This window comes from Stenella coeruleoalba, assembly GCF_951394435.1.
Source record: "Stenella coeruleoalba genome assembly, chromosome: 1".
In the NCBI taxonomy this organism is placed as follows: Eukaryota; Metazoa; Chordata; class Mammalia; order Artiodactyla; family Delphinidae; genus Stenella; species Stenella coeruleoalba.
The window spans coordinates 114,968,904-114,990,151 of record NC_137169.1 but is presented as its reverse complement, the minus strand read 5'-3'; the positions used below and the strand labels follow the sequence as shown (position 1 = coordinate 114,990,151).

At 50.7% G+C, this 21,248-nt stretch overlaps 1 protein-coding gene across 1 annotated transcript; it reads right to left on the bottom strand.

Moving 5' to 3' along the window:
• Positions 1 to 1,568: 1,568 nt before the first annotated feature.
• Positions 1,569 to 17,063, bottom strand: FCRL6 (Fc receptor like 6; the record flags this gene model as incomplete). Its single annotated transcript, XM_079946202.1, has 7 exons — positions 1,569 to 1,980; positions 2,057 to 2,088; positions 8,516 to 8,641; positions 9,040 to 9,651; positions 10,208 to 10,474; positions 12,074 to 12,094; positions 17,033 to 17,063. The coding sequence occupies 7 exons, from the start codon at positions 17,061 to 17,063 to the stop codon at positions 1,855 to 1,857; spliced, it is 1,215 nt and encodes a 404-aa protein (XP_079802328.1). The 3' UTR covers positions 1,569 to 1,854.
• Between the last annotated feature and the right edge of the window lie 4,185 nt (positions 17,064 to 21,248).

The following is a 21,248-nucleotide window of genomic DNA, read 5'->3' as shown; positions in this document are numbered from 1 at the left end:
TTTTGGGGAATTCTCTTTTCCTTTAATTTTCCTAGTAATTGTTCATTTTGGAAAATCCCAGCTCATTCTTTTATAAATTAAGGGTCTGAGGAGAGAGCGAAGTGTCTGAGAGACCAGGCCAGTGGTGTGTGAGTGAGAGTGTGTGTGTGTGTGTGTGTGTGTGTGTGTGTGTGTGTGTAAGATAGGACTTCTCACCTTCCTGTGTTGAAGGACCTGTTTTTCTTTCCAGTCCACTGTGGAGCTATACTTTGTAAATTATAATAAAAACACATTACCAAAAATAAAAATTAAAAGAGAGGTACCATATATGAGCCTTAATTTTTATGATTATATTAAACAAACATAAAATTACTCTGTCAGATTGCTATAAAAGTTCCTAAATTTTTGCTTGTGATTGTTCTATTATCTTGCCTGGACTGGTAAATCCAATTCACAGACAGCCCCCAGTCCATGGACCAGGCGTTGAGTTCTCGGGTGTAGGGCAGGGAGGAGGGAGGTATGAAAGCTCAGGAAGCAGGTGGCCTGTGGGGACGACTGGAGATGTTTTCACTTTTTAGAAGGGGGCGCCTCATTTACAGAGGGCGTGGCGGGGGCTTAGGGTCGGGGGTGCTTCCTGATTGACCAGTGAAGACCCTGTGCTTCTAGGTGGTGTGTGCCTCTCAGTCATCCTGGCAGAGCCAAGGAGGCAAAGGGGAGGGGACCCTGGTGTATTCTGACTGTGGATTTTGACTGGTGATGACAGAGACAGGAGGATGAGGAAGACGAAGGGTTGGGTTGGGAGGAGGGAAGGGAGAAAACGGAGTAGAAGACAAGTAAGAAAAAAGGCTAGCATGGGTTGCCTTATCCACTGTCTTTACCCAGAGCAGAACCACAGGCAATTAAGCTCCCGAAGGCAAGTGGACTGATTAACTTCCATGACGTTTGTATTTTGGAGGTAGACCAGGCTTTTAGAACTTTCATGTAATAGATAGCTAGTGAGAAGCAGCCGCATAGCACACGGAGATCAGCTCATGGTTTGTGACCACTTAGAGGGGTGGGATAGGGAGGGGGGGAGGGAGATGCAAGAGGGAGGGGATATGGGGATATATGTATACATATAGCTGATTCACTTTGTTATACAGCAGAAACTAACAACATTGTAAAGCAATTATACTCCAATAAAGATGATTAAAAAAAAAAACTTTCATGTACTTGCAAATCGCCTGGAGATCTTATTGAAATGCAGATTCTGATTCAGCAGATCTGGGCATCTGCATTTCTAATAAGCTCAAGGGGAAATGCAAGATGTTTGCAGCTCTGAGGGGCCAAGAGTGCTCTGAACAAGCAGACTTCTTGCTAGGGGAGGAGGGTACCAGAGTTGCTAACTTGGACCTCACTCCCCATGATTCCAGTGCAGAGGCCTGCAAGCTGGGGCCAGGGCCTCACAGGAGCAAACATATAAATCCTTCACTGAGCACTCTGGCTGTGGACTGGACTCCCCTCCCTTCCCACCCCCTGCCCCGGCAACTCTACCCCTTCCTCGCCCTCTCATCTCCCTCATCACCAGTCAGGTCCACAGGGAGTCCATTCTCCTTGAATAAACCAGACCAAATTATCAGGCAGCCCAAATGATTGCTACTGATGAAAAATATGGAACAAATTGATACACCTTTATTAACAAATAGATTCTACAACCATGTATCTTTTTAAACATGTAAGGGGTAACAGAGTTTTCTGATGTGCTCCACAAACGGGGCTTCTGGCTGCTGGGCTGGGGAACTGGAGGACCACAGAAGAGGCTGGGGTCCCCTGGTCTCCTGGGGAGCGCTGGGGGCTGCGGATGGCTGTGTGTCTTGGGGGAAGGAGATGCCATCACTAGCAGAGGACCCCCTCGCAGTCACCAACGGGATCTTGCTGGGTCCTGCTTCTTCTCTTCAGCCCCTTGGCTGGAACCTCACTGAGCTGAGGGCGTCTCACCTCAGCGTAGATGACAGAAATGTCCTGTGGGAGAGTCAGGTCAGGGTGAGGAAGCAGACATCACACAGAGAATGAGCAAAGAGCAGGGGTCCCATCTCACCGTTTCCCGCCGGGCTGACTGGGCAGGCCTGGCTGTGGGGAAGAGCAGCAGTAAGGTTAGGGCACTGGGTTCACGGGGTGTCCCCTTCCCGCCTCCTCGTGGCACCTTCCTTCAGAGAGCACAGGCCGGCCAGGGTGGGGGGCTGCTCCCCCTTTTACTTCTCAGGGCTTCTCGCTCTCAAGCTGAAAGCAGGTGGGCCTGGGAATCAGGAGACCCCAGCTGTGTGACCGGAGGCCAGTCACTTGGCCTCTGAGTCTCAGCTGCTTCAACCAGGAAAGGGTGGTGGTGTTGACAGTGATTGCCTTGCAGGATTACGGTGTGAAGCAAGAGATAAGAAGGTGCCCAAGATACTTCTAGAATAACTCCTCCATTAGACAGCCACTCTGCACCAGGCAACCATTTAGCTGTGAAAATTATATAGCTGATCTATCTAGTATACTGCTAACAGAACTATAATTCTGTATATCCAATCTCACATCAGTCTTGCCAAGTAGGGGGTATTGATGCCTTCTCACAGTGGGAAGAGAAAACTGAGGCTCAGCGAGGTGAATAACTCTCCACAGTCACTTCCATAAGAAGTGGAACCGTAGGCAAATATTGAATCTTTGTGAACGTGAAGCATTCTCCCACTGATAAAAGATCCAGTATCCCCTCTTCTATGCATCTTGGAACATAACGGCTCTCCTTACTCTGGGTTTCAGGTCCCTGCACCCACCCAACAGGGAAAGCCTGCTCAGAGCTTGAGCTGCAAGCAGACTGTCCCAGACCCCACCCCTGCCCCGCATCATGCCTTCACCCTTGTTGCCTGCTAGGATTAAAAGGATCACATTTTCTTATTTTCCTTATTTTGCTAATGAAAACCATGGAGTCTGAGGTTGGCTTCATTTTTCCTTTCTTATGTTTAAGTCCTCATTGTGACTCTTCTCAGGAAGGAACTGGACCCACATGTGCTTTCCCATCTGCTTGGCAATGCTCTGGCCAGCAACCGGTCAGGTCCTGGGAGAAGTGCCCTGAGTCCAAGAGACGTCCTGGCTGTCCACTTTCCCTAGTGCCCTTTATGGGTGGGAGCAGAGTCCCTAGACTGACTCAGATCCATTTGACAGACCAGGAATTGAAATCTCAGCACAGGTGAGACATAAAACAAGCTCCCTATTTTTGAACACCTATTGCATACCAGACAATCTTTATGGATTCTAGAACCCAGGTTCTATTCCTAGCCATTCATAATAATCTTACAAAGTAGGCATTATCTACACTTTATAGATTAGGCTCGGAGAGCTTAAATAACTTGCCCACAGGCACACAGTGAGTACAGAGAATCAAGTTTTGAACTCAATTTTGACTGACTCCACATTCCACAGAACTCAATTCTGACTGACTCCCACACTTCTCTCATGATTCCACGTTGCCTGTTTGTCTGTTAGAGAGTGGACTAGCCTTCCCCATGCCTGCCGTCTTGACTCTGGTATCTGCGGCCGGGGTTCATGGTCTTTATGGCTTCCTCTTAGAGCTGAGGCTGTCCTGTTTAGACTTACACTCAGGGTCAAAGACAAACTGTATCATTCTTTTTCTGTTTTTCCTTTGTTGCTCCACAATGCTCAGAAAAGGGCAAAAAAAAAAAAAAAAAAAATTCCTCCCTAGTTGGGATGGTAACAGTGGAGGTGTGGTGGAGATGATGTAGATGATGGGGATTATGGTGGACATAGCGCTGTTTGTGGTGATGGTGGTAGTGAAGGAGGAGATGATGGTGGTGGTGGTGAAGGTGGCCGTGGTCAGGGTGTTGGTGGTGGTCATGGTGATGTTGGTGGTCAGGGTGATGTTGGTGGTCAGGGGGATGATGGTGGTCAGGGTGATGACAGTTGTCATGGTGATGATGGTGGTAGTGATTCCTCACCCTAGGCCCCAAACTTCCCCTTTACATTAGCAAAGATGTCAAGTTTGACCCGAGATCACTCACCTTTCACTCTCCTTTGGGATCGTACGTACCACAGAGCAGATAACCCCTTCATCGTTCTCATTCTGGCAATGAACTGAAAGAAGGAACGCAGCTGCAGCTTGAATAGGACCCACCTGCTCTCCCACCTCAAGACCTAGAAACACTTATGGAGGGAAGCTAATTAGGGGCTGTTATGGTGATAGATAACTGGCAGTGGGAAGCAGTTATTAATGTGGGATATCCATCTTGGTAGGAGGTGCCTGACCCCTGCAGCAGATTCTAGCAGCTTCCCCAGCCCTGACATTGTTTAAACTAGAGGTTGGCAATCTTTTTCTGTAAAAAAGGTAGTGAATATTTTAGGTTTTGCAAATACCTGGCTCTGTCGTGTGATAGCAGCCACACATGACACATACACAATGCTCTTTACAAAAATACTTGGTGGACCAGACTTGACCCATGGTCAAATTTGCTAACCCTGGGTCTACACCTCCCTCTTGGGGGCTGGGATCCCTTCCTGCTTCCCTCTCCCACCACCAGCTCCATGCACTGGCCCCTTAAGCTCTCCCCAGAAGCCATCTGTTTCCTTCCCCAGATGACTCTGATTCCTGAGCCTCGGGCTCATGGGGCCTTCTTTCTCATGACTCCCCTTAAGAGGCCTTTCTCTGCCTTTATGGACAGACACTGGTGCTACTGCAAGTCCTTACCATTGACATACAGTGGGTGTTCCTCTCCACCTGCGGCTGGGGGCAGATTCCGGGGTGGAAGGGGCCCTAGGAGATGCAAAGGCACAATTCACTGAGCACCCTCAGAGAGCAGACTGGACAGTGGGGACAGAGAGGCTGAGAGAAAGAATGTCAGTTACCTTTAAAAAATTGTATAAAATTACCTTTAAAAATTGTATAAAAAATTAAACTAAAAAAAAAAAAAAGAATGCCAGGAGAGGTTGCTGGAGGTCTGAGGCTGGTTTGTTAATGACGGTTAATTCACAGGTCTGGACACGGTTAACTTTTTTTTTTTTTTTTTTTTTTTTTTTTGCGTTACGCGGGCCTCTCACTGTTGTGGCCTCTCCCGTTGCGGAGCACAGGCTCCGGACGCGCAGGCTCAGCGACCATGGCTCACGGGCCCAGCCGCTCCGCGGCATGTGGGATCTTCCCGGACCAGGGCACGAACCAGCGTCCCCTGCATCGGCAGGTGGACTCTCAACCACTGCGCCACCAGGGAAGCCCTGGACACGGTTAACTTTTATGGGATGTTTCCTTTGAAAAATACCCCAGAGGGGAGGATGGCTCCATGGGAATCACAAACTGGGAGGAAGCAGGGTCAGAAAGGATGGGTCCCATCCTTATATCGAAAGGGCTCAGACCCACCAGTCAGGCTGCTTTTCAGAAGGAGGAAAAGCTAATAACTTTGACAACATACCATGTGCCAGAAACAGGGCCAGGGAATTCAAATACAGCGTCTACTTAATAGCAAACCTCCTTACCCAGGGACAAGCACAGAGCTGGATGTCACAAAAGCCCCCCTACCTAAATCTTTGGTGTCCGATGTTCTTCACAACCACCTTGCAAAGGTTGATACTGTGATTTCCATGTTTTAGATGAGGCGACTGAGGTCGGGAGAGCTGACTTCTTCGAGGTCACGCAGAAAGTGGTGGAGACAGAACCTTAATCCAGTGTGTACACTTCTTCTCCACGAGCATGCTGCCTCTGTGAAAGCAGGCATTTCCAGAGCTTTAAAAATTAGCTCTTGGGATAGGAATTGGGTCACAGGTGGATGTTGGGTCACCTGGCTCATGCCTGGTGGCCAAGAAATATTTGTTAGCTCTAACAGCAAGGAAGCATCAGAGCTGTCAGGTAGCACCTTTGGACATGGCTCCTCCTGTGAAACCAAGAGGGCGTTTGTGGAGACTCAGAGAGGCCTCTGATGCTCGTTTGTCAAGGCTGTGTTTCTGAGTCTCCATTCGCGAAGAGCTCTGTGACTTTGATGGAGCTGTGTTTTATGGGAGGTGTGACAGTGGGAAATGAGATGAACACTTTTAAGCAAACAACCAGAACTTGCACACTTAGGTAACTGCTACTTCGAAGTAGACCTCCTGTATGACCACATCCTTGTCCTAGTAATTCCATAATTGGTCAAAATGTCTTGAACCTTGCCTTCAGAGATACAGTCTGTGGAATATCTTCAGTGGTGGCACATTTGTGTTTGCTGAGGAATGGATATGCTGTCTGGAAATGGTTAAGTGTCTTCTAAAGCTGGGCATGAAGAAAAAAGCTGTTGGACTGTGTTTCTTGTGTGGCTATGGAATTGGGCCTGAAGGTGGTTTTCTGAGTGACATTCTAAGGAAGGGTGTGTGCCCCTGAGCTTCTGAGATGATAGGCCCACCACCAGGAAATTTATTTTCATGAGAGACAGGTTCCTTAACAAAATGGAGCCCAGGTGCTCCCAGACTGGCAGTAGGGGCGGGGTAGGGGAGTGGGAATGGGTGGGGAGGCAAAATCGCCACATGAAGAGGGACGCTCCTTTGTTCCCTGTGAAAGGCATCTTCCTCTTGAAGATCTTTCACCAGTGACTGTTCCTCCACCATCTTGTTTGGGCCTGGGAGGGAGATGGCTGTACTGTGTTGCTTTGTCTTTAACTCTCTGACCCAGAGGTGAGTGGGCAGAAACACCCATGCTATTGAGACCAGGCTGGCTTTATGACAGGTGCAGAGATGGTAGAATTCACAGATCTTCAGTTCATGGTCCCCGACTCCAGCTGCTTCCTCATCTAACTCTGGGTCTGGCTCCATCTTTCTCCCACTGCACAGGTATACCTTAAAGCAACTCTGGCCTGCCTTCATGAAATCTAGACTCAAGACTAAAGGAAAGGAGAGATGAGAAGTTAGATGGACAAAGGCTGCTAAATTAAAAAGGGGAGAGGAAGTCGGAGCCTGGCTCAAGCCCTAACTGGGGTGCCTGGTGAGGTAGTGGATCTAGGGCTGGGGAGAGATGCTTTCAGGTATCCTGGCTGATGGTCAGGGAAGACTACTTGGATTGCAGGACTGGGTGGTCTTCCTCAAAGAACAGTCTATTAGCTCTCAGAACTCATCACAAATTCCTTAACTGAGGGAGCTGCCAACTTGAAAAAGCAAATCTAGCTGGAGGTCTATGAGAACAATTACTTTTGCCCTTGGCAAGTGGAAAATAAAAATATTGCCCCCAGGGAGGAAGAAGTAGGTGGATTTGAAGCCCTAGGAATAAACTGGCACCAGATAGCTTTGGCACTGGGAGCCATTCCCTTCAACACAGCCCCAGGCAAACAAGGGTGAGAATAAACTTGTAGCCACCAAAGGTGATTGCTTTGAAAGCCAACATTCGTGCTTAATTATCATGACCGTGACAGGAAGAAGAGGAGAGTCTGGGATTTCAAAACCAATAGGTGACCTAGAAATGCCATTTATCTGATTATTTTCACTTATTTCTCCCTATAGAATTCTCTCCCTATAGAATTTCTCTCATCTGAATTTTAGCTAAACTTTTGGCCTCTCACTGCTGTGGCCTCTCCCGTTGCGGAGCACAGGCTCCGGACGCGCAGGCTCAGCGGCCATGGCTCACGGGCCCAGCCGCTCCGGGGCACGTGGGGTCTTCCCGGACCGGGGCACGAACCCGTGTCCCCTGCATCGGTAGGCGGACTCTCAACCACTGCGCCACCAGGGAAGCCCTTAGCTCAACTTTCTATGACTCTGATCAGAGGAATTACAGAATGGATAACAGGAGCAAAGGCAGTTTGGGAACCTGCCGGGGTGATGCGCTCAGAACAGAATGAGAATGTACTGAGCACCCACTCAGTGCCAGGCTAATACATCAGGTATGAGACAGATGTCACCTCACTAACTCAGACCGTACAACATCCCAAGAGGGAGACATTTAGTGAAACTTGAAAGGAGCTGGCCCAAGGTTACTGAATTAGCAAATAGCAGTGCTGGGACCGGGCTATTCCCCAGTGCTCTCCACCACACTTCCTTCCTGATGAGTTGACAGCCATGGACTCTCACCCAGGGCACACCACGGCACAGAAGTGTGTATGCGTGAGCATGCACGTGCACTGGAGTTCTCACGTCTTCTTTCTCCTCCGCTAAGCAGGCCGGAGCTCTGCTGACTTTAACAAGAGAACTGGAGGCCTTGGGTTTGTTCAGTACATTCACAGCCACAGACTGTCTTCCAAATGTGAAGGACGTTGATCTACACCTCGTTTGGCTTGTAAGAAATCCTGTTTGTGCCTTCATTCATGCCCCAGTGGGCAGGAGTGTGTCTGTGCGCTCTCTGGGTGATTGGGCGTGTGAGACGCTGTGTCTGTGTGTGTGAGCTCTGGAAGCTGTAAGTGTCCCTCCTGGGGCCCCTTTGTATGACGTGCAAAGAAAAGTCCCTCCTCTTCCCAATACCCAGAAGTACGCGGTTGGTCCTGTCAGCCTCTGGCTTTCCAATGGCTGGGCTGTACCTGGCATAGGGATTCGGCAATCGAGAAAGCCAGAAAGAGTTACTGACCGGTTTTTCTCTGGGGTCTGAAATACCCTAGAAGTGCAGCAGCAACGACCATCATGCCAGGCAGGCTTGCAGGCAGCCAGGGAACCAGCCAGTTGTTTCTAGTGGGGACAGAGAAGACCCGAGGACCTGGGGGGTGAGTAGGGGTGACCATGAGCGTTGAGGATGAAATTAACAAACGCACCCCAGACTGGCACAGGAGAGGCAGAGTGGTTGGCATTAGTGGGAACCCCCTGGCCTGAAGGAGCCTTGCCAGTGGGAATGAGGGGCGGATCAAAGGATGTCCACATGGATGGGCAATTCCACGGAAGACCATGTGGTCCTCCCTCCACGGTGCCCCTCACTCTCTGTGGACTTCATTCTTTCCCTGCCGGGTTCAGTGGACAGGTGCTCCAAGCGGGGTCCATGCTCAGTCAGTCATGCAGTGCCTGCTCTGTACCCAGCATGGCGGGAGGAACACAGAGGAGTGAGATCTGACCCTGGCCAGCTTCCTGGGGCTCACAGCCCAGTTGGGGGACAAGACTTACCATCCACGGAGAGTGTCTCAGGCTTGCTTGTCTCTTTGGAGACGCTGTTCTCAGCCTCGCGGGTGTAGTCCCCAGCATCCTGCTCTGACATCACCGGGAAGAGGAAGGAGACGGCTCCACCATGGGGAGCCACGTGGTTCCGCAGGGTGTCCCCATTGAGGTAGAATGAGGATCGGAGGGGAGGAGCTCCACAACTCGGCTGGTGGGTCTCAGGGTGAGCAGAGGACGGGACACAGGAACCGGGGCAGCACACAGTTGGAAGGGTCAGCGGGACCCCCCGGGCTCCTCCCTTAGGAACCCCTCCCCACATTCCCAGGGGCCCCCACTGCCCAGGCCCCTGGGGAGGATCTCCCCGTCCTCCCCTCACCCTGACCTCCAGCTGGGGACTCTGTTTCTGGACCCAGCCACGCTCAAGGGCCGCCTCGCACCAGTAAAGCCCAGAGTCTCCCTCCTCGGCTGCTGGGATGCAGAGTTCTGGGTGGAGGCCCCTGTCCTGCAGGGTGTGGCCCTCCTTGTGCAAGGAGAAGAGGAGCTGCCAGGCTGACCTCTGGCTCCCCTCACGGGGGAGTGGGCTCCGGGCTCCCCCCACGGAGCTCACGAGAGGGGTGGGCTCTCAGCACAGGAGGCAGGAAGAGCTCTGGGAAGAGGCAGCCCGCAGCTCAGGAGGGGAGCCCTGGACATCGAGGCCCCTGGAGTCTGAGGTGAGGTCTGAGCTTCGGCACATCCCGGGCCCTGCCCTGTGCCTGTGGGAAGTGCTGTCACTGTCTCCCAGCACCTGGCCTCTCATCCCACACACCAGCTCTGAACCGACTCCCACAGCCCTGAGCCCCTCTGGGGTCCCAGAAGGCCAGAGACAGAAGGGCCTTAAAGGTCACCTAGTGCCCAGAGGAGAAGGGTCTGGCTCAGGGTCTCAAGGGGGGCAGCATCAGGGCTGGTTCTTCCCTTTCCCCACAGGGCATCTTCCCCCCCTTCCCTGGCTCCAGACATGCCCCATGGGGGGGGGCAGGGCATGTGGACAGCATCCTGGACACCTCAGGGCCCTGCAGATTGGCCCAGCATCAGGGGAAGCCAGAGAGAGGGGCATTGCCCAGAGCGCTGCTGACCTGTAAGACCAGACCCCTGAGCAGCACCCTTCCTGCTCCCCCCAGTCCCCCAAGTTGTGACTCACCTTGGACTTGAACTGTGACAGTCCTTGAGGTTCGTCTGCCCACATATTGCATGTATGTCACCTGTCCAGTGCAGCTGTACCGGCCACTGCTGTTCACTGTTGCTGTTCCCGTGGACAGAGTCTGGCTGTCCTTAGAGAGATGGAGGAATTTTCCGTCCCTGTAGAATTTCACCTGGGACAGCTCTGCGTTCCTCCTTCCCCAGCAGCGCAGAGTCAGGATATCCCCTTCAAACACGGGGTCTGGCTGCACTTGGAGGCTGAGCCAGGCTGTGAGACACAGAAGCAGGGTCACCCTGGAGCTGCAGGTCCCTCAGTCCCCCAGCCTAATGCCTCCCGCAGCCCTCCCTGGGATGGAGGCTCCTGGTCAGCTCCTTCACAGCTGCCACTGTCTCCCAGGCCTTCACGCCAGCCCACGGCCCGGGCTTCTGCTTTCCTGCACCCCTCCTTCCTCTCTCCTTCCTCTGCCCTTCTCCTCTATTCCCCCCTCCCCTCCCCTCCTCTCCCTGTGCCTTCTCTCTGGCCTCTTTCCCTCCTACCCTCCTTGTCTCTTTTTTTTTTTTTTTGGCTGTGACCAGAGATCTAACCCATGCCCCCTGCGGTGGAAGCGCGGAGCCTTAACCGCTGGACCTCCAGGGAAGTCCCCCTCCTTGTCTCCTTTTATACTGCATTTTCCTCCGCCACCTTGACAAGCCTGAGTCAAGTTGGATTCCTTCCATCTATTGTTCTGCTTCATTCCTCCTTATTAGATTCTCACTCCCCTAGATGGGTTTCTTTTCCTCTGGTGACTCCAGTGCAGCTCTTTCTTCAGCGTCCGCCTCTGATGGGAGCTGCACCCCTGTCCACCAGAGAGGAGCTGGAGGGGTGGGTGTTGGACGTGCCACGGCCTGGGCTCGCTCCCTCCTGCTTCCCTCATCAGGTTTCCCCAGGCCCAGCCTCCATCGGCACTCCCAGCAGTGAGGTTCATTTCCACCACAGTCATGGTGCAGGAGCTGTCATTTCTGTCCTCATTTCTAAAATGCATTTTATGTCCTGACATGGACAAGAAAAGAGCTCCTGGGGACCCAGCATCACCTGCAGGGCAATCCCAGGCTGGCCTGGCCCCAGGACATACTCCTTTGATCCCAGACAGCCTCAGAAGCCTGGGAGTAGTGATGAGTAATCAGACAGGGAGCCCTGAGGAGAGTCCCAGAACATCCTGCCTTTGTCTGGATCCACCTGGATCCCTAGACCCCATTCCCCTCCCCCTAGACTAGGGAATGATGCTCACAGCCCAGCTGAATAATGGGTCTTGCTTCCCTGGCTGCTCTTTCTAGCAGCACTAACTACTGGTTTAGATTTCCCTCCCTGGCGTACACAGAACATGTCCTTGGAGGTCAAGAGGTTTCTAGGCCAGAGTTTTCACCTACTTGACAGAGGCTCCATGGAGTTCAGTGGGACAGGATGGGCGGGAGGGCAAAGGTAGCCAAGAGAGAAAGAAGGAAGATCCCCAGAGAAAGATGCCTGCTTCTTTGAACATTAGAGGGATGGAAGGGAGTCCAGAGCCTTGATGAATGGAGGTTACAGGAGCGCCAGAGCCACACTGAGAGGAGGAGATTGAAGCCATTGCTACTTGTAAGGGAGCCGGACAGTGGCCGGGAGCCATTCTTCTGGGACTTGAGTCACCCTATAACTATCCTCGGCCTGAGAGAGTAGAGTGCTGGGTTTTTCCTCTTCCTGGGCATTAGTGAAGACTCCTGAGGAAGAAGCCTAGGCAGGTGCTGCTCTGAAGATGTTTCTGGGGGACCCAATGGCCCTGACTTTTCCCCGTCCATTAAGTTTTGGCCCAGAGACACACTTGGAAATGAAAGAGACATAGACAAGACTCACCAGTTTTCCCTACGCAGGGAACTGCAAGAGAACAAAGTGATAGAATTCGATTAAGTAGCAGAAAAAGCTTTCTGACAAGGAGGACTGTCACCTCATAAATGGGTGCTAACATCCATTCAACCAGTCAACCACCCAGCCCCCTAAGCACCTAACTATCTAAGCTGCCCAACCGCTCAGTCACCCAGCCACTCAACACCCAGCCACCCAACTATCTAACCACTTAACCACCCAGTCACCCAGACATCCAGCCACCCAGCCACTCAGCCACTCAACTTTTACGGTGGACCTGCTGCCCAGAATCCTTTACCTTATCTCAGTTCAAATGCCACCTCCTTAAACAGGTCTTGCTGGGGGCCCTCAGTCAAAAGAATTCTCTTCCATCACTATCACAATACCCTATTGTATTACCATCAGAGCACTTATCACCGTTTGAAATTATCTTATCATTAAATTGCCTACTTGTTATCAACTGTCTCCCTCTGTCTAGAATGTAAGTCCCATGAGACCAGGTACTCTGCCTGTCTTGTTCACTGCGGTGTTACCTATGCCTAGTGCCTGTGCCTGGATCGTGGTCTGTGTTTAACAAGCATATACTGAATAAATGCATGAATGCTTTCCTTTGTGCCCACTCATGCGGGGCAGGGAACAAAAATAGAAAACATAGGACTAGATTCTTACGCTAATGTGCCGAGGGTCCAATTTACACCTCCAGAAGAACTCAGACAGCAAAGGCAGGACCTGATTCCTGTGGTCCATCTGTCCACAGAGCTCTGGGGAATAGAGTATGGGAGTGATCAGAGGAAAGAGGTGAGATTTCCCTGGAGGTCGTGGGACGTGGACGGGCAGCTCGGACGGATAAGAGAAGTATCAGCGGGCCAGCGCATCACACACCGTGTTGCACCTTGCATGCATTGCACTAATGCTTCTAGAGGAACCAATGTTTGAGGAGAACAGGTGGCCAGGAAAGAGAAGCCAAACCACAAAATGATGACAGATGAAGTGAGGCAGGTGTGATCAGTCCAAGGGATGGAGGACCCTAAATTGAGGGGCGCAGTTGCATATAAAGCAGTGGAGCGTATTCTGGGCTTTGGGGCAAGGGGTGAAAGGATGAATGGTGTGGGGCTGAGTGCAGTCAGTCCAGCCTGTCCCCAGGCATTTACCTGTGCCCTTCATTGTTGGGTGCTGTGCAGAACCCTGAGAAATGCAAGAATGGCCTTGGAGGGGGTGGGTGAAGACCCCCTCAGGAGATGTTTGGCGTGTTCATTCACAGGCTGTCATCCTTGCTGTCCACGTGACCTGGGACACATTCTCTACCTACTCAGGTTAACTCACCTGCAGGTTCTCAGTGTGTGCAGAATCTCTTTCTTACCATCCCTCCATCCCTCCATGTCTAAACACATCTTCTATGAGCTTGGTGTAGTGGAGAGCATGCAGGCTTTGGAACCAGACGACCTGGACTAGACTCATGAATTCATCTCTTTCTATGTGACCTTGGACAAGTTGTTTAAAGTTCAAGAGCCTCCAGTTCCTGGTTCTGTCTGCATAACAGAAAAGATAATAGTCATTTTTCCCTTACGGAGTAGTTACATAGATTGTATCAACCCTCTGCCTGGGAAGGTGGTTACTACATTGACTGAAAGCAGAAAGAAGGCCTGACCTCAGAGTGACTAAGTAAGACCTTACTGGGTAGTGATGCCTCCCCTTCCTTTCTCTTCTCCCCTGGAAAACGATTTTGCAGCTACAAAGCGAGGAACAGACAGGGTTGAGGGGACTGACGCCTATAACAAGAGAGAAGGCATCCAGGGAGCATAGGCACCTCAAATGAGCTCGTGTCCCCAGATCCTGATGACTTGCTGTCCAGGGCACTGCAAGACCTTGTGGCTGTGACTGCAGGACCACAGTGTATAATCAAGACAGCCGCCAACTGGGGACAGAGTGGGCGACACCTCCCTACAGCAGTTCCTATAAAGAAGACCCGAGGGCCTCAGTGAGCTGCAGGCTGAAGATGTGACAGCGTGATGAGATAGCTGAGAGCTATTGTCACGCTAAGTCGCACAACAGAGTCCCGAATGATGCAGGGAGCAGCCCCACTGAGCTCGGCACTCAGGCCACTATGGGAGGGATGAGAAAGACCAGCTCCTGGCCCACTGACAAAGCCCTCAAGATCAAGCAGACTAGGACAATGACCAGAGTCTAGAAAGCAGTTCCTATTAGAGGGATTGGGAGACATTTATCCGAGAAAGACGGGAGAGAGTACACAGGGATACACAGTGGCCTTCAAATACTTGATGGGCTAAGCTTAAAAGAAGGGAGAGACTTGTTACTTCATAGGGCAGAAGTGGAACCAATTCACGGAAGTTAGATCGGAGAGGCAGGTTTCAGTTCAACATGAGGAACTATGTCACGGTCGAGTTCTACCACATCGCAACATGCTGCTTTGCCAGGTGTGGCTGCCATGCAGCTGGGAGGGTCGTGTGTCACAGATGCTGTGTTTGCACATGGGGGGTGGGTTCCAGTATTGAGAGTGAAACTGGCTAATGCCCAGCTCAGAGGAAGATCAAGGTTCATCTCCTAAACTTTAAATACATCTTTAGCGTACAGCCATGTACCAGCATGTTCAATGTCAGGCCTTCTAGCCTCTTGAATCCCTGATAGCCAATACTAATAATAGGCACCATTTATTGTGTGACCAGGTCCTGCCAGGCACTTTACATGAATTTTATTTTCTAGTTTTACCTGATTAGAATCCAACTATACCCAGACTAGAGGTAGTGAGGTAGAATGGAGAAAGCACGGGGTTTGACATCATATGAACTTGGGTTTGCATTGTTACCAGGGTAATTTTGCTCTTGTTAGCAGCGTAATTCTAGGCAAGTTTCTTAAACATTTTTGAACCTCAGTTTCCTCAACTGTTTAATAGAGATAAAAAAAACCCCTGCCCTATAACGTCCTGAAGGTTAGATGAGATAATGTATGTACAACAAAGCAGGTATTCAGTGTTTTGTTTTCTCTGTCTCTCTGTCCACATCTGAGAGGAAATAGCAGCTTTACCTTTACGGTAACTCCGTTCCTACACACTTAGCCGTGGGGTCTGAATCTTAGGCTGGCTTTCTGGGGTCCTGAGCCTCAGGTGTGACTCAGTCCTGCCTGGGTTCCCCATACTCTGTCCACTAGTCAGCCAGTCACTGACTCTCCCTCCCTCTTCCTTTGCTCTCTCCCATCCAGATCCTGGGGTACACGCTGGGAAACTCTTAGACTTTATCTAGTCAAGTCCAAGGGCTGTTCCTTTCACAAGGAAGTGATTTGCCCTTGGCAACCTCTCCTCTGGGGTGTATCCGGGCACGAGGCCATCCTGTCCCTGCACTAACGTGAGCACTGACCTTCTCACTTGTCCAAACGGCCATTCATAGAACACACAGGGCAACACGGTGATGTCGGGGAAGGAAGAGCCCTGAGTGAAACAGGTGTTTTCTTCCCAGGGGATAAACGCCCGCAAACTCTGTCTAGGAAGCAAGTGCATTTAGGAATGGTTTTGCTTTTCTGGTTCAATGAAAACAAACAAACTTCTGGGACCAAGTTTAAAACAAAAAGTGAGTCAACTCAGAAACCGTAAAGCACTATGTGCCCAGACTTGTTCCTTTTAAGTGTAGCAGGGGGACAGTAGATGAGCCAGAGCCGAGCCCGGGCCGAGCCCGAGCCGAGCCTGGGCCGAGCCTGAGCCGAGCCTGAGCCGAGCCTGAGCCGAGCCTGGGCCGAGCCTGAGCCGAGCCTGGGCCGAGCCTGAGCCGAGCCTGGGCCGAGCCTGGGCCGAGCCTGAGCCGAGCCTGAGCCGAGCCTGGGCCGAGCCTGAGCCGAGCCTGGGCCGAGCCTGAGCCGAGCCTGAGCCGAGCCTGAGCCGAGCCTGGGCCGAGCCTGGGCCGAGCCTGGGGGAGCCGAGGAACTCACCCCACAACAATCCTCTGCCTGGAGACCAGTCCCTGCAGTCACTGGCAGGGGCGACTGGCCCGGGGGTGCTCAGAGCAAGGAGAGTGGTATAGATTCAGAAGAATGGAATTGAACCTTCGTATCGGTCCCCATGGACCAGTCAGACCCAAATCAGAACACCCCCGCCACCCTCCACAATAGAGAGAGGGTGTAGGCAGAAGAAGAATGGTCAGTTTGAAGGGGGCTTTGGACACTTAGAGCATAAACCTCTTGACCAGGTGTGAAACCCAGTCATTGGTGACTGGTTCTAAGAAAAAGCTGAGGCTTCGGGGCTTCCCTGGTGGCGCAGTGGTTGAGAGTCCGCCTGCGGATGCAGGGGACATGGGTTCGTGCCCCGGTCCGGGAAGATCTCACATGCCGCGGAGCGGCTGGGCCCGTGAGCCATGGCCGCTGAGCCTGCGCGTCCGGAGCCTGTGCTCCGCAACACGAGAGGCCACAACAGTGAGAGGCTCGCGTACCGCAAAAAAAAAAAAAAAAAAGCTGAGGCGTCATAAAAACGTATCTCCTTATAAAACCCCATGTTTTGCTCCTGTTGCTGACAGAAATGCACAGAATTGCTTTTTTCCCATTTCCCCGATCTCTTCTCTTACATTCTGGCAGCCTCCTTCCCTTCTATAATATCGTTTTCCTTTCAAAATAGCACTGATGGATATTTTAACCCGGTTTCACAGGGTAAAAGTGTCATTGGGTCTCAGCATGTGATTTTCTGCCTCCCTAAATTAGCTCTGATACATCGAAGGGTTGCCCTTTCAGGAGCCAGGAAAATGGGATAGGAAACACCAGGACTCCCCTACGTCTCCATGCCCATCACTCTCATCCCCATCACTCTCAGGCACGCCCATGTGCACGCACTTGTCTCAAGCTCCAGCCATAAACCCACTTGAACTAGGAAAGGTGAAATAAGGAACTTCGCGTCTTAGGAACGACTCACAGTCTTTGGTGCCCAGAAGAGGATGCTGGCGCTTGGTGACTTACCGAAGAGCAGCGCAACTGTCCAGAGCAGCATGGGGCCTGGCCTGGCGTGGAGGAGGGAACCCGGGGCAGACTGAAGGCAGGGGTGAGACTGGGAGGGACAGCATCTAGGCCACAGGCACAGGGGTGGGTGGGTGACCCCCTCTGACATGGGTGGTGTTAGTGCTTGATAATCTAAATACGGGAAGTGGGAAGAAACTTTAAAAGCTCAAATTGGTATTTCTTCTTTGGTAGAAGGAGTGTTACAACCAATGAATTTTCTTGACCGTAAAGCATAAAGGAGTCAGGTAAGCGACAAGCAAGCACTTTTGGATGCTCTCTCTGTGGTTTGAAAAGCTTATGCTAGGAACTAGGGTGGGACAGGGCTGTGGAAAGACCCAGACACTGCCAGGATTTCCTTGGCCTCAGCATCACTTAGTCTGGAAGGTAGCACAGCTCTAGAAACACTAAGATCATCCACTCCCCACCCCGAGTGACCTCTAGTTCTCCAAGGTACCCTCTTCTTCAAGGAGAAATGTGTCTGGACACTGCAATGAGGCAGAGAAGTGGAATCGTGAAAAGAGTTCACAGGACTGTGAGCTCAGGAGAGAATCAGGGATTGATGAGGTTGGGGTAGAATGGGGCTGGAGGTTCTGAATCTGAGGCTTTAAGACTGTCAGGTTATTATTTTGAGAAGAACCATTCATTAAAAGACACCATTAGGAGAGTGAACAGGCAAGCCACAGGGTGGCAAGGTATTTTCAATACATATGGCTGACAAAGGACTCATACCCAGAATATAAGAATTTCTACAAGTCAGTTAGAAAAAGATAGACCACCCACTAGAAAAATGGGCAATATTTTGGATAGGTACTTTACAAAAGCAGATATCCAAGCGCCCAATAAACACAGGATAAGGAACTTGACTTCATAAATCACTGTGGAAACGCAAACTTAAACTGCAGTGAGATACCACCACAACCCCCATAAGAATGGCCAAAACTATAGACAACCAAGTGCTGGTGAGGATGTGAAGCAACTAGAACTTGCATACACTTCCACAGGGAACACAAATTGGTACAACCACTTTGGAGAACTGTGTGGCAGAATCTACTAAAACTGAACATATAGATGCCTGATGACTGAGCGTTTTCACTCCTACGTATATGCACACGTGTGGGCACCAAAAGACAGGTGCAAGAATGTTCATAGCAGCATCAGATTAAAAACTGGAAACTACTGGTCTCTCAACAGAGAAGGCCATCTCCCCAACCCGCACATCCTCTGAGGACTGAACATGTGAGTTTAAGGTGAAGCATGGAGAGGTGGGTAACATACCAGGAAGCACTTTCTGACAGTAAGGTTGTTCCTGGAAGTCTTTGGGTGAGAAGTTTCATATACTGTAGTCTGGAATTTGCTGTGCTTACTGCTGAAAGCAGGAACAGACGGGGTGAATTTTCTAAGTTTTCTTGCCTGAGATTCTCTGATTCAGTGGAAATGGGAAACCAATCTGGCACTGCCAGGCAATTCTTTTGAGACTCCGTTGATTGGGAGTGAGGTAAAAGGAGTGAGGAAGTAAAGTAGGAATCGAATATCTTGTTGGCTCAGCTCAATGTTGACACTTACACATTTTCCTCTCTTGTTCTCTTTCCAACAGATCTCCTGACTCTAGTTGTCTTTAACTTTGTTCAGCTGCAGGTCTAGAGGGTAACGTGGGCTACAGCTAAGGTAGGAGATGGGGCAACCACAAACAGTCTAGCTTGCAAGCACTCAAGGTGCTTTGCAGGCAGAACCCTTGAAGCCTCGGCCCCTGGCTGCTTCCGCTTTCACTGGGTTCCGGCAGCTTGAGTGCATGAAGCCCCCCCCACTTCTCGCTGTACCCCTGCAGAGTAAGATTTGGTTGCACCTTCAGAGGCGTTAGTGAAGTTGGTTCTCTGAGCTGAAATGGCTGCACATCATTTCTTGGGGACGAAGGTCACCCGAGGGAAGTAGGGCTGCTCCCAGGTTAGGATTCTTCCCAGACCCAGGCTCACCTTGAATCAAGGCGGGGATGGGCTGGCGGGATTAAAACCCATAATACTAATACTTTAAGGGAAATAAGGGGCTAAAAGGGGGTGGGGAGGGTAACAGAGGGGGGGGTTCTCAGCCAGAAGGGGCTTGAAGCCCAGGGCCTCTCATTCCTCAGGGTGAGCTGGCAGGAGAGCAGTGGTAAGGGACAATGGCTTCTGGGGAATGGGAAGATTCAGCCCCACCCCTAGGAGGTAAGAAGGAAGGGCAGGGTAGATAGCAGGGGTTAGGGGCAGCTCTGGGTGTGGAGACAGCATGGTGGGCCCCAGAACCACCTACCTGAGCTTCAATCCTTGCTCTGGGTACTAATTGGCTGAGAGCTTGGTGAAGTTTTTAACCTCTCTGTACCGCAGAATCCTTCGTTCTAAAGTGGACAAACAATTACTCCTGCGTCATAGGGGTGTTAGGAAGTTTAAAGGAGATAAAACCTTGAGAAACACTTAGACAATGCTGTCTAGAACTTTCTGCGATGGTGGTGATGTTCTCTGGGCTGTCCAGTTCAGTAGTTACTAGCCACACGTAGCTACTTGTGGTTGCCTAGTGAGACTGAAATTTTTTTAATTTTACTTAATTTAAATAGCTAGTAAATCAACTATACTCCAATATAAAATAAAAATTAAATTAAAAAGTAAAAATAAATTTAAATAGCTACACGTGGCTAGTGGATGCCTTGAACATTGCAAGCTTAGCATAATGACTGGCAAGTGGGAAGTGCTTGATGATTAGCTACTGTTGTAAGGAAAAGAGTGCGGAAGCCTTGAGCTACCAGAGCCTTCCTCTCAACCTTAGTTTGTACTGGAAAGGCCCAAAGAGGTGAAGTAAATTGTGTAAAGGTACTCAGCCGTGAAGCCTGCTGGGATTGGGGCCACATCCCTAGCTGGGACTGGAGGCCTAGGGAAAGACTTGACATTATTTCTCTGAATTAGGTTCGAAAGAGAGAACTGAGGAGATTTATCAAAAGCCTAGAATTTAGGACAGGAGCTGTAAAGACCAGGAGTCCAGTGAATATGGAGCCAGACTGGGAATGAAGCTCTGGGCCTGGCTGTACCATGAAGCATCTGATCAACCTCTTCTCCTCTCCCTCCTAGAGACCTGGAGAGAACTTGGAAGGGCCAATGGGAAAGTTTGTGGCAGGTCTGCAGCAATCCCCTGTGGTTACATGGACAATTGCCCTAGTGAGATCATCTTTATTAATACCGAAAGGTCATTCTCTGTCCACCTACCCACTTATCCATCAAGCTTTATTTTTTATTTTTTAGCTCTTGCTCAATGCCCAGTCCATCTGTGCCCCTGGGAGCTTAGGAGGAGACAGGCATACACTCAGTATGGTCTTTGTGGTTTTTTTTTTTTTTTTGCAGTACATGGGCCTCTCACTGTTGTGGCCTCTCCCGTTGCGGAGCACAGGCTCCGGACGCGCAGGCTCAGCAGCCATGGCTCACGGGCCCAGCCGCTCTGCAGGCATGTGGGATCTTCCCGGACCGGGGCACGGACCCGTGTCCCCTGCATCGGCAGGCGGACTCTCAACCACTGCGCCACCAGGGAAGCCCATCTTTGTGCCTTTTAAACCATTTTTTTTCATGCCTCCATTATCCTATTTCATCACACTACATTGTATTTGTTTTATTGTCTTTCTCTAATTCCAGTTTGTGATCTCCCCAAAGCCAAGAGCCAAGTCTAATTTATCGTTGTGTCTCCAGGCCTAGCATAGTAAGAGCTTCAAGATACAGCAAAGTATAATTGTTAGGAGTTCTGGAGTCAAAGAGTTGGGTTCTAATTCTGGCTCTGCTGCCTACTAAGTGGAGGATGGGGGGTGGGAGGGGTCACTTAATCACATATTTTAGATCTCTAACAAGGTAATAATGACCTTGATTTCTAGTATTGTGGAGAGGATTACACTTCTGCGCACACAATATCTTGTACACTCATCCTTCCACCTGAAATTGGGGTCTACACTTATATCTTCTCAGGAGCCTTGTACCACCAATGCTACGTGAACTTTTCTCTCCCGTGAGTACGGTCACACCATCTCAACTGGATCTTTCTGAAAGATGCTCAAGTCTCTTTTGTCTTCAAACCAAACCAAACCAAACCATGCCAGCAGCCCTTCTCTTGACTCCACACTCACCATAAGCCCCATTTACAGTCACTCTACTTCAAAGAGTAGAATATGGCG